The 12,948-nt window shown below is 43.5% G+C and overlaps 2 protein-coding genes across 2 annotated transcripts; one reads left to right on the top strand and one right to left on the bottom strand.

The window, feature by feature from the left end:
* Nucleotides 1-91: 91 nt before the first annotated feature.
* Nucleotides 92-7,022, bottom strand: gemin4 (gem (nuclear organelle) associated protein 4). The gene is made up of 6 exons (XM_068745386.1): nucleotides 6,909-7,022; nucleotides 4,052-6,097; nucleotides 3,091-3,247; nucleotides 2,716-2,977; nucleotides 1,520-2,248; nucleotides 92-1,190 (listed from the first exon to the last, which is right to left on the bottom strand). The coding sequence occupies exons 1-6, from the start codon at nucleotides 6,928-6,930 to the stop codon at nucleotides 969-971; spliced, it is 3,438 nt and encodes a 1,145-aa protein (XP_068601487.1). The 5' UTR covers nucleotides 6,931-7,022; the 3' UTR covers nucleotides 92-968.
* Nucleotides 7,023-7,466: 444 nt separating this feature from the next.
* On the top strand, nucleotides 7,467-12,462 carry dhrs13b.2 (dehydrogenase/reductase (SDR family) member 13b.2). The gene is made up of 8 exons (XM_068745540.1): nucleotides 7,467-7,512; nucleotides 8,587-8,763; nucleotides 8,841-9,116; nucleotides 9,205-9,534; nucleotides 10,050-10,397; nucleotides 10,478-10,570; nucleotides 11,206-11,225; nucleotides 11,357-12,462. Exons 1-8 carry the CDS (start codon nucleotides 7,467-7,469, stop codon nucleotides 11,369-11,371), a joined length of 1,305 nt encoding a protein of 434 aa, XP_068601641.1. The 3' UTR covers nucleotides 11,372-12,462.
* The last annotated feature ends 486 nt before the right edge of the window (nucleotides 12,463-12,948 follow it).

The following is a 12,948-nucleotide window of genomic DNA, read 5'->3' as shown; positions in this document are numbered from 1 at the left end:
ACCCACACACACAGAGAGTTACCCGTCGTGTGCTTATTCCAGCGTCCGACGGACGCTACATTATGATATTTTTTTTAAATATTAATCTACCTGTTAGCTGTTACTTTTTGTCCTCTTTGTTTACTGGTCCTTTGCGGTGTTTTCTGCCTCGCGTTTCTTGAAAAACTGATCCGATGACGTCTGCTTTTGCCGGCTTTTGACAATCCGTCGGAAATGTGCGAGGCAGACGTCATCATAATGAGCAATAGCCCGACTTGTCAACACTTTTTCCGGGTGACACGAGGGGGACACGAATAGCATGCTGAGATACACGCATACGCAACGGGTTGCCAGGCAGATGGCAGAGCAGCTACAAGTTTGTTTACGTTCGGTGAACTCTGGGAGCGGCGAATAGCGCTATTCGCCGCTCCCAGAGTTCACCTCGTATCCTGAAATGCTTCCGTAACAAGAGGCAATATTTTCCCATTCAGAAACTTCGTAACCTGAAAATTTCGGATGTAGGGACACTCGTAAGTCGAGGTACCACTGTAGTGTGAAACCAAACAGGCCTGTGACAGCCCATCAGCTGATTCATGTTACGAGGAAAACTAGCCTGTGAGCCCTCATTGACGATAGCAATAAACAGATTCTGGTTTACAGTGTAACTCCTGTACTCTGATACAAGTGTCAGTTTATTAATGTACAGCCCTACCTGAATTGCAAATGTAATTCACCACTCCTGATGAACGCCTTAACCATTTAATTCGAAAGTAAAGATATTACTGAGAAAGCACAAAAAAGCTGTTTAATGTGAAACACTGGCTATATATTCATTCCAGTTCCTCACTCATCCCTCTGTAAATGATCTCAGCGCAGCATGTGATAATGACAACAGGAGTTATGGCCATATTTAATCACCTTGATGAGAGAAGAGCGATTTTGGGGAGTTTGGGAAGTCAAATTCTGAAATGGAGAAACAAATATCAGTCTTAAGCTGCTGATGACACAAGCTGGGCGATCTTTTGCTGCAGGACAGCCTTCATCTCCTCGTTCTCCAGGTTGTCCGTAATGGTGGAGAAGAAGTGTCGCGTGTTGTCGCTCTCCAGTGGGCTGCTGCTGTCCGGGAAAGCCGCCATGATGGCCTCACATTGGCTGAGGATCTCCAGACTGGATAGGAATAACGGCTCACACCGGCCTCCTGGAATCATCACCTGCGAAGATGAGAAATAGTCCATATTTGAATAAACAAATGCCGTTTATATTAAAAGTTCATTTGAATAAATTGATAACTTCTTTCAGAATTCAGTTCAAATTGCATTTCAGAGATAAGTTTTATAATTCAATGAACTTTATCTATCTGCCGTTAGTGAAGTGGAGAACATTGATTTGCTCTGCTGACCCCTCACGGGACAAGCCGAAGGTCCAGTAGTAGTATATATGATCATTAGTGGCGCATAGCCTAGTTCTCTGATCATTAACCGAGGGTTTGGCATGTTTAAAATCTCAATAGCTATGAGATGATATATTTCACACGACATACCTGGACATGCTGAACGTGACAGAAGAGCTGGCTGAGTACAAAAAGGACTTCCTGGCTGGGGATGGTCTTGACCTCCTCCATCTGTGACTCATTTGATTTCAGAAGACATCTGTCTTCCTGTTTGTCTTTCTGAGAGTCCGTGGATATATTCGGCGATTTGAGACAAGTGCAGGAAGGACTTTGATCTCCAAATGCTTTTGTTGTAGGACATTTACAACACAAGCAGACAGAAGCACTGGTTGAAATGTGAGGCAGTTTGGTTCTCAGGGAGGTCATCATCGCCCTCACAGCATGGGCGTATAACCGGCCAACGTGTTCCCACCCGGCAGCAGTCAGCCAATGAGAGCAGCTTGACCCACAGAGCAGCTGAAGGACGCGAAGCAGAAGGACAGACATACGGAGTTCACAAGAAAAGCCCTTCAGATCAAGGAGGGGCAAATAGTCCACATACTCCAGCGAGAAGGGTACGTGGAGACGGCCCGAGGTGATTAGCTCCCTCAGGACTCCCAAGAGTTTGGTCCACTGGGAGATGGAGCAGGAGGGTAGGGTCTGGGTCAGAGCCACCAGCACGCCCTTGCTGAACATGGTGACATGATCCGGCCGGCCCCGGTCCACAGACAGATGAAGCAACATGGTGGACTGCAGGGAGTCTGATATAGAGCAGCACTCCATCCAGGCGAGAAGACCTGTACCCTGGCCATACTGGGGCAGGTCCAGCCCCGACCACTCCTATTGAAGAAGAGACAGAAGTGAGCAAGTGACACCCATATTGTTCCTGCTTGACCCGGGCCCCAACAAGTCTGTTGACGGCCCTGACCCTGTATATAGGGGGTCTCCGACTTGCGACAGTTTGACTTTACGGCCGCACTGGTCTCTAGTTTTCTCTTTGCCTGTTTACGGCGTTTTTTACTACTTTCTACTCATTTACAGTATCATGACTCGGCATAATATATTTACGGCAATTTAACATGGGCCGACTTGCAACCAAGTCGGCTTAAAACAAAACCCTCGGAACCAATTATGGTCGCAAGGTGACGACCCCCCCCCCCCCCCCCCGTACTCTGTAAAGCCCTTTGAGGCAAATCTATGAAAAAAAACTCAGAAGAAAGAATATTTGAAATACACACTGGACAGGCTGGTGGATCAATGGCTGATGATACATTCATGTCTTTGTACTGTATGCTTGATTGTCTTACCTGCTCAGGTAGATCGCACACAGTCAGCAGAGATGAGGGAACCTCGTTTTTGAAGTGCTCGCCCCAAACAGGCTTCAGGTGGAAACGAACGGTCCAATCCAGCGTTTCCATCTTGTTGTAGAGCCAGAACAGAGCTCTGGACCAGCTGCTGGGGGCCGCAGCCACTTCTTTACCGATCACTTGCCCCAACGTGGTCAGCAGTGACACCAGCAGTTCCTTGGTTTCCATGTGGAGGGTGCTCACTGGCGGCTGCTCCCAACACCTGGAGGAGAAATAAAGGGCCTGTAAATTAAACAGGTGAACAGCAGACAATAGGAGAATCAGGCAGGGCGTGAGGGTCTGGATCCAATTCCACAAAACACTGATCAAACAAACCTAAGACTCTGGTTGTGCAGCTGGGCCAGGACATAGAGGAGAGGAAACGGAGAGCAGTTTAACACCCAGTGAGGAGAGGTGTCCCCGTCCGGGACGTCCACTGACAAAGCAATGTGAAGAAGTTGCAGACTCAGCTCCAAATCTGAGGCGCTTGAAGCTGGAGGGAACATAAAGGAATGAGCTGGAGCAGACTGGTATCAAAATGATCTTTACATAAACACACAAACATTTTAAGAGTCTTTAAATCGGGGTTCGACATTAACGCCTGCCCGACGCATGTCGATGCTCATTTCGGGCAGTGACTAACGTTATGCAGGCTGCCCGACGGGACAATAACTTTTATCTAATTATTTATCAAATTCGTCATGTATTTTGTCGGGATGCACCGATCAATTGGACGATTTCTGGGCGATTGATCGGTTAACGTCGAACCCTGCTAAAGTTAATCATGTTTGTGTTGCTCCTACGGCGGCACGATTTATTTCATCAGGAAAATCACTGCAACTGTCGCTCATAGTTCACTAAAATCAAAGCTAATGTATAAAAGCAATAAAGTGCTCGAGTCCTGGACCCCATCAGTGTGACATCGTGCAAACAGCAGTTTCTGACTTGAAATTAGATTGTCAGCTGAATTTTATTATCTTTACTTATTGGAATTTATTATTATTTTTCCCCTGAAATTCTGCTCTGTGAAACGTTAAACGGTATTGTTTTGATATATTCTTAACTTATAATCAACAAAAACAAATCTACAACAGCTTCACTTTTTAGATGCCATTTCTCTGTGACTTGCACATCACATTACAACAAAAGTATATTAAATGTTGTACAATACATTCTGCTTTACAACTTATATTTATACAAATACAGGGAGAATTCCTAAACTAATAGTGTAGTCTGGAATATTATTATATTATATTTTAGCATCTTACGAGGCTTTAAAGTATCAGTGGACACAAACCTGCAGGTGAGAGGTTGGGCAGGACGAAAGTATTCACGACCTCCTGAGGCTGCAGAAAGCTTTGCTTTCCATCTTCTCCCTCGACCGTCATGACGGGCGCCAGCAACAGACCCACACACTTCAGGAACTGGTCTTTTTCGCTGGTCGACAATGATTTGGTCTCGATTGCTTCCTGTAAACGCCTACAGAGTACACTGCTACCAGTCAGTATATCCTTTCTTTCCTTTACGCTAAACCTCTCCTTCATTTCCTCTTCAACACACTGAGCTTCAGCTATTTGTTCCTCTTGTACTCTCAGTCCAGGCAGCCTCTGCAGGATCTCAACTATAAAAGCGGAGGAACCTTTTTTGAAAATAGCGGAATGACAACAAGACCTCAACGCAGCCTCTGGGTTCTGGAATGCGACTCTGGCGACTAAAGACACGGCCGTGTCCATATTCCCCTGCGATGCTGCGCCCCCTCCTTGGATGATGCAGTTGAAGGCCATGTTGAGCTCCTGTTGAAATCCATCAGCCACAGCAGAGGGGACAGAGCACCCAAAGAAACCCCTGCTGGACAATCTCAACATGGCAGTCAGCGCTCTGTTCTTGTCTTCCAACGAAAGTGCAGAAAAAATATCAGAAGTGATCTTCATCAGCTTCCTGCATTTACTCGGATCCGAGCTCTTGCTGTGGAGTTTACTCATGAGGGTGGAGGTCAGTTTCATTAGCGTGTCGCACTGCTGGAAGGCCGATTGGCTCTTCTCTAGACAGTCCATCCAGTGCTCGTCGCAAGCAGCCCAACTTTTCTCACCGGCAAATAACGCTGCGAAGCTCTGATAGTCATCCAGGCGCTGAGTGATGATGACCGCAGCCACCTTCGTGTGAACCTCAGGCGTGCACTCGATGGAAGGAAGAGCCACGGATTCCAACACACTCCTCAGGATATTCTTCAGAGTCTCTTCCTCGTGTATTCTAGTCATAGTTTGTGACACGTCTGTTTCTTGTAGCGCTGCAAGGACTCTCTTCACACTTTGTTTTAGTCTGAAAGCAGAGTAACTTGGATGAATACCGTCGTGGAACTCGAGTCCATTGCTTTGCCAAAACTGAGCAAGTTCCGTTATAATCTTCAAGGCTTCGCCGAAGGTCAAACTGCTGGGTTGAAAATGTGACGGCTTGTGACAAGCACACAAGTCTCTGTAGGACTCCTCAACTAGTTCAGGACTCAGCTTCTCATTGTTCATTTCTGCTACGCTGACAACTTCAGACAGGAAGTGCACCGTCTCTTTGGGTGGAAGTACCACTGCTTGGTCTATCAGAAAGGTTGTGTAAAGAGCATCAAGAGAAACGGAAAGGGCTTGAAGGCACACGGCCGTTGTCGATACGTGATCATTAATATATTCCAGTGCGTGAAAGAGAATATGCAGGACGCCAGGGTTCGACGACGGTGCTGGCAGCTCCGATGGGCCTAGTTTTATCCTCTTTGCAGCCTGAGGAGACAGACTGGAAGAAGAGGAGAGACGTGCATACTGTTTGGCAAAACATGTCTGAATGTCATTCTCTCCCATCACCTTCTCCTTCGCTCTGCCTTTCCACAATTCCCGCCATACTTGCAGGACAAGCGTGACATCGTCTTCAGTAGTAGGGCTACTCCTCATGTGCCGTACTAATCTTTGAATCTCAGTAGCCATCTCAGACTGGGGAAGATGCAAAAGAAAACTGGCAAATGTCCTGCCAGCTGCCAAGGACTTCATTATTTCCAGTAAAACAACATCGTTGACCTCTGGTAGGCTGTTCTGAAAAACAAAGAAAGGGTTCTCCTTCCAGGCCACATCGAGATCCTCTCCAGTCTCCCTGCGAAGAAGCTTCAGCCACACAACACAAACCACGTTCTTTATCCATTCAGTTGTCGTAGGAACGGCACCAACATCTTGTCCACATATTTCTCCAATTGCTGACAGGATTGGATGTCCCACCCTACTCCAGTCAGCTTTCTGAATTGAGGATAGGGATGAGTGGAGACACAGCTTCTCAGCCAGAGAGAAAGCGCCCTGTAGAATAGCCCAGTCTGGAAGAGGAAGAGAGCAGACATCATGTCTCAGGAGAGCGCAGCCCTGTCTCCCTATATTGTGACTTACACCAAAAATAATGGTTCCGACATTTATTTTTATCTCTATTTTTAGATCCCTGAACCATGAAAACATACATTTAGCAATCGGGTTCACATTCAAATCATTATTAGTTTAGAAGTTATTTACATTTTTTTCAGTAATGGCGGATTCTTATGGATCTAGAGCCGCAGCTTCTGAAGAAACGACCAATCTGTTTGGCGGCAGTGGCTCACTGGGCTGGGAAGCGGAGACGACCACCGGTTCGAGTCCCAGCCCAGACAAAATGGAGAGGGGGCAGTCTGCCTCCAGAGCACTGCCGAGGTGCCCTTGAGCAATGTCAATAATCAACCAAGAAAATGTAATCATCTATTCCTGGGAACATTCCCGGCATTTATTGAAAATGTCATCCTGATCCGTACAGAACGTTTTTTGAGATATCTTGCTAACGGACGCCGGCGAAAACACAACCTGTGCCTCGGAGGTAAATTACCATCATCATGTTCAAGTCTGAGATAACATCCGATACCTGACACAAGTACTTATAGTATATTCTTTAAATAAAAGTATGAATAATCCAGCAAACATGTATAGTGCTTTCTAAAAATATCTCTTTTTTTTTCACAGAAATGCATCGTCAATATTTGATTTTGGTGTAATTGCTATTCTCCCAATTCTTCCAAAAAACAAAAGCCCTGATGCTCGGGCTTTATCTTAAAATAATATGTTTTAAATTCAACGTATGAAGAACAAATAACAAGAACCCGTTACCTTTGTTCATCATCAATGTCATAGCTGCTGTATGCGATGCGAACGTGCTCAGTCCGCTCTTTAATTCCCACTCGCGTCCGTTCCACGAGGTGCGGGTCGACGTTGTCTTTCCCGTGTAACCGTTTCACAGACACGACACAACAAAACTCGAGGTCGCTGCTTCAACTCAACTGTATCCGGTTCGACTGGGTTCAGCTTCCGCTGTTCCGCCTTCTCGTGTCGAACGAGCCGCTCTATCTCTCGGTTGATTTCACAGCGCCACCATCGGACGGCGTAAGTATTGCTTTCGTGTCCCTGCATGACGTAACACGTCAACACGCGGAACTTTGGGATCAGGACTTTTTTATTTGAAACGAAGACACTCATCGTATTTATTAAAATTACGATTTCAAAATATGTGTGTAAAATATTCGGGATGAGAAGTTCATTTATGATATTTACTTGCCAAACGCCATCACACGTGAGTCAGAGAGCGAGTTTTTCCTCTTAAGTGAAAGTGAAAATAAGCTTTTTATAACTGAGTCACTGCGACTGAGACGTTTCTACCAAGTAATAACCATGTACTTGATCTTAAAGATACTTCTTTACGTGAGCCTGAGAGTGGGTAAGTCAGATTATTCCACTTTTTTTGGTAATTTATGTGTGTATTAATGTGTACTGTACATTGAAATACAAGACCTGAATGAAATAACCACCTTTATACGCTGGTTAAATGCTAGTGTTAGTAATGTGCAGATCGATACTTAAATATCGATATCTCTGAAATACCAAACTTTACACTCTAGAATCCATTCAAAAATCAAAATGTCGATACTTTCGATCAGGAACAGGAAACTAGTGATGGTTAATTTGATTCTTTTTACTGAATCGAGTTTAAATGAGTCACTCACAAAAGTGAATCGAGTCATTTGAGTCAGTTACCCAGAAGGTGCATCGAAATATACTTGTGAATACAAGTATCACCTGCTACCGATTGATGCTGCTAAAACGGCTGCTTGAAACAGGGAAATAATACATTTCATTTAGGGAAAAGAGTGAAAGATCACGAGTTCTCAAATGGAAAACGTGTATTTTTTGTTCTCTAACTGCATAAATTAAATATAAGTACAATAGAGAAATATGAGTTCAAACAGTGCAGCATTAGAAGAAAAATAAATAAATACAATATACTGGTGCAAAAGTCATAAATAAAAAAGTTGTATATCTTTATTTTAATTAATTATGTTTCCGCGAATATTCCAAAAATATATTTTCTACTTTAACTTATATAATAAAAAGGCGGAATTAAATAGTTTCTGTTAAGTTTCACCTTTTCATTACAGTAACTGCGGCAGCAAAATAAGCTTTATATAACTGAGTCACTGAGACTGAGACATTTCTACCAAGTAATAACCATGTACTTGATCTTAAAGATACTTATTTACGGGAGCCTGAGAGTGGGTAAGTTAGTTTCTTCAACTTTTTTTGGTAATTTATGTGTGTATTAATGTGTACTGTACATTTAAATACAAGACCTGAATGAAATAACCACCTTTATACGCTGGTTAAATGCTAGTGCTAGTAATGTGCGGATCGATACTTAAATATTACACTATACTCCACTGTGTTATAATATGCTATAACATATTAAACTACATCTTATTGTGTGATTCATACTATTTCTTCTTGTGTCTTGCAGGTGTGGAATGTGTCAGTCAGATGTCATGGCTGCCCTGTCAGTTCATTGACGAACACGTACCTCTGAATAATGACGGTCACACTGAGACTCAGCTCATCCACAGAGAGGCTATGCTGCTGTTTGGTCACAAAGGAGACCGACCGGTCAACCCAAATGCCATAACTTTCCTACACACTGGTAATACCTGTAGCCTAAAGGAGTAATAATAATAACAATACGAATAATAATTTCCATGTTATTCAAACGTGTTCTAGGTTCTAAACTGGACTTGCATCGATACCTAGACGGAGCTTTTTCAGAGCAGTTAGACTGTCAGATACGTAGGTACACAACACAAGGCATCCATGTCCGCTGGCCAGTCCAGGACCGGGAGGCGTACAACAACTGGTTCATCTGTACTATCAAACACACCAGAGACCATTTCGCCATCGTCAGCTTCCTCAGACATCCAGTTGACCAACCCGCCTCAGAAAAACAGGACTATCTCAGTTGGCCAGCCATTGCAGACAGCGAGTTACTCACCACAACAGGTAACACTTATCGTATAGCTGGCAATATTTTGGGATGTTACACTTTCATATCTAACCTGCATCTGTCTTGATCTGTCCGTCTCCATAGCTGCTATGGTAATTAAAACGACAACTCCTTCGGTGAAAGTGCGCCTCGGTGCCCAGCAAAGCCTCCACTGCCAGTTTGCTCTTGACCACAAACTGCCAAACCTCACTGTGGAGTGGCACTGGCAATATCGAGGAGACAGAGTCAGACTGTTCAGCCATGCCAGCCGCTCTGGGCAAACCCACGGGGCAGGTGTCAAGCTAAAGAGCCTTGCGTACGGAGATGCTTCCTACACACTCCCATTCACCTCAATGACTAGTGAAGGGACCTATGCTTGCTCGGTGTCAGTGAATCCCCTTTTTACCAGCCTGGACATGAGTCTGCACATTGAAGGTGAGGCTGAATCAAAGTGACGATAATCGAATACATTTTTAATTACAAAGGCATTCTAGCTCCCCCCCCCCCCCCCCAAGTGAATCTCCTGACCTGAAAAAATGGAATTTGATTTGCTGTCAGGTTAGAGTCATATATATTGGGTCAGAATACTATTTACAGGTAGTCCTATATTTAGGTGAAAAATCAACTCGGTGGCGTTTGCTTGTCCATCCTTTCATTAGCAAGATAACTCAAAACGTTCTGGACGAATCTTGGTGAAATGTTCAGGAAATTTTGGGAATGTTACAGGAACAGATGATTACATTTTGGTGATGATCCAGAAGAGATCGGTAACATCGCTGTCAATGGAGCTTCAAAATGTGTTCCTCAATACTGGTGACTTCCTAGAGACTATTAGATGTCAGTGTTCCCGGTCACGGAACAGACAGATACAATTCTGACAGTTACTACTATCCAACTCATAATGGAAACCTGTTCCAGATTTTAATTTAGTTATTCTTTCAAATCCTCAGAGTCTCCCCGCGTCTCCCTCAATGTCGGACCTACCCTCTCACTGCAGGACGGCCAGGATCAGAGGGTTGCTTGTGAGGCAGAGGGATACTACCCTCTGGATGTGGAGATTGTTTGGTATGAGGAGGAACCAACATCGTCGGGCCAGAGGGTGGGTGGTCCCCTACCCAAGGTGATCCAGAATGTTCTGCTGTCGAGCCACAGACGCAACCAGGACAAGACCTATACATTGTCAGCTTTCTTCTACGTCCAGGCTTCATTGAGGCTCAATGGGAAACAGTTTACATGCAAGGTTTCCCATCAGTCCCTGAGAGTACCCATCAGAAAGCGCTTCACACTAACTGTTGAAGGTAGTACCATGAGATACCACACTGTGGCAGGATAGGAACATCGCTGGCAGTTACTCATGCTTGTCTTTTTCTCGTCTCAGAGTCAGGCAGCTGGGCATTTGCAATCATTGTTGGCCTCATTTGTGTCACATTATTCGTCATCCTCTCTGTCACGCTGCCTTCTTTCCTTCGAGGTGAGTGCGGGACCCTCAGAGAAGCAGGTTGTTAAAGAGATATGGGAACATGATGATTCTGGTGTGAAAGGGTCGGAGAAATGTATTTAATTCTTTGTCACAATGAGAAATAGTTTGATGAGCAGGTGGTGCCTTGCATGGTGGCTTCTGCCACCACAGCATACATTAGTTTGAATGGCTGAATATCAGTCAGTGCTGTGAGGCACTTTGAGTGGTGGTATATAATTATTGAAATATATTGTATATAAAATATTGCTTATTAATTATTTAGTAATGAGAAGTCCAATAGATTTGAAATCTTAGTTGTATAATGAGGGTGGGATTTAATAATTTATCTTCTTCCCACTCCTTTTCAAGCACTATATAATTAATTATTATCTATTTCATGTGTACATGGCGTTTGGTGTTTTGTTTTGGACATATTTATGATTGTTTTTTTGCCAAAATATAGTTTCTTGTACACGAAAAGGTATTATTTTATTTTATTTTTATTCTGCTTGAAACAAACAATAAACTAAACAAAATCTAAACTGTTGTTATCTGGCGCTATATAAATACAATTTTATTTAATCATTAGCGTTCATCACCTTGATATGTGCCTTGAAATGATTGTCAAATATGTATTTTCCCCACAGGAAGAAAACAAGCAATGCAGGTAAGATGGAATCCATATACCATTAATTGTTGAAACATTTAAAACAGAAACAAGCGAACAAACAAGTTGTTGCATTAGCTAAGCATCAGTGCATAGTAATAATTAATTGTATGCTTTTGTGTTCTGAACAGAAAAAACCATACTGAGCAGCCCCTGAAGCTTCAAGAAACCAAATGAAAAGTAGAGAACGGGACTATCCTCCTCTGTGCTCCTCCCACATTTATTCTGATTACCTACGCCTCGCCTCGGCGGAGGTTATGTAATCGCCAATTTTTGTCTGTGTGTCTGTCTGTCCATTTGCCCGTTCGTTAGCAAGATAACTCAAAACCTTCTTCACGGATCTTGATGACATTTTCAGGACATGTTGGGAATCTTACCAAGAACAGATGATTACATTTTGATTATGATCCTGAAGAGATCCTGGATTCTGTATCACTTTGGCATTTTTGTTAACATTGCATTCAAAAACAATTCCTCAATAGCTCATTTCATTATTGACCAATGTTTATTGAATTTGGCACAGTCCTGTAGAGTGGGGGCCTCTATCCCACCACAGAATTTCTTCCAGATCGGATCCAGAATGACATTAGCAAAAATAATTTTACATTTTAACATTGAAAACCCAATTTACAGATTCAAAAATATGTTAAAAATACACATCAAGTCCGATTCACTTTTAATTTTCATGGTTAGTGTATAAAGATACCAAGAACAATTTATAACCTTTTGGTGATGATCCACATCACCATGTGGACGGTGTAAATCTAATTATGAGGGGAATTGTGTTCTCTGAGTGAATAAAAATCACTCAGCATTAGTTAAATATAAGGGCATAAACATACGGATACAATTGAGTGACCCGTCTGATCTGAGGTCGCCGTCCCGCTGAGGGCTCCACCGCGTGGCCGTTCCGGGCAACGTGGAGAGACCACAGGGTCCGCACCGGGTGCCTCAGGGAAGGCGGCGTCTTGCTCTATGGCACTGAATCTAATGCATGCTCAAAAACTGTGGATTTTAGATGCTGTAGTTGTAAATAATTGTACCAGTTGTTTGTTTCGTACTTTGTTTTCTTTATTAACATAAAGTTTTAATTGAAAGAAGACCCCACAGGTTGGATTTTCAATGGACTCTAACTGCAGTGAACCTAAAATGTAACCTTTGATGATAAAAAAATGACTAACAATAAAGGAAATGTATATTCTAACTCAGTTTAGGGGGGCCGAAGCCCCCCTAAAATAGGCCTAACGACGCCATTGGCGCTTACAGCATTCCCGTTCTGTCTCTCTCTGTCGGCAAGGCGACGCAGACGCCACAGAGAAAACAACGACCAAATCTAGAGTTCTGCTGTCGATTTTCATCTGATGCCTGATGCACCTGGCTCCAGACAACACAGTCCTTAGGGCAGTGGTTCTTAACCTTGTTGGAGGTACCGAACCCCACCAGTTTGATATGCGCATTCACCAAACCCTTCTTTAGTGAAAACAAACATATGGGGGTTTTTTTCAAATTCAAGACATAGGTATATGATTGTTTAATGGTGCACAAAATGAATCGTGCATGAACATCACCTTCTTCAAAGAACAAAACCAACACAGTGCATGAACTCACTAGAAACGACAAACCGGCCAATCAGTGTGATTCTGCTGTTGACTTTGGGAGACCAGTTCAGATGCGTGGCTTCACGAGACACGAGAGCGGACAATTTGTCCTCATTGATAAAGTT

Source organism: Brachionichthys hirsutus, chromosome 11 (genome assembly GCF_040956055.1).
Source record: "Brachionichthys hirsutus isolate HB-005 chromosome 11, CSIRO-AGI_Bhir_v1, whole genome shotgun sequence".
Taxonomy (NCBI): Eukaryota; Metazoa; Chordata; class Actinopteri; order Lophiiformes; family Brachionichthyidae; genus Brachionichthys; species Brachionichthys hirsutus.
Note: the sequence above shows the minus strand (reverse complement) of the source record. Positions and strands in the feature narration are given on the sequence as shown.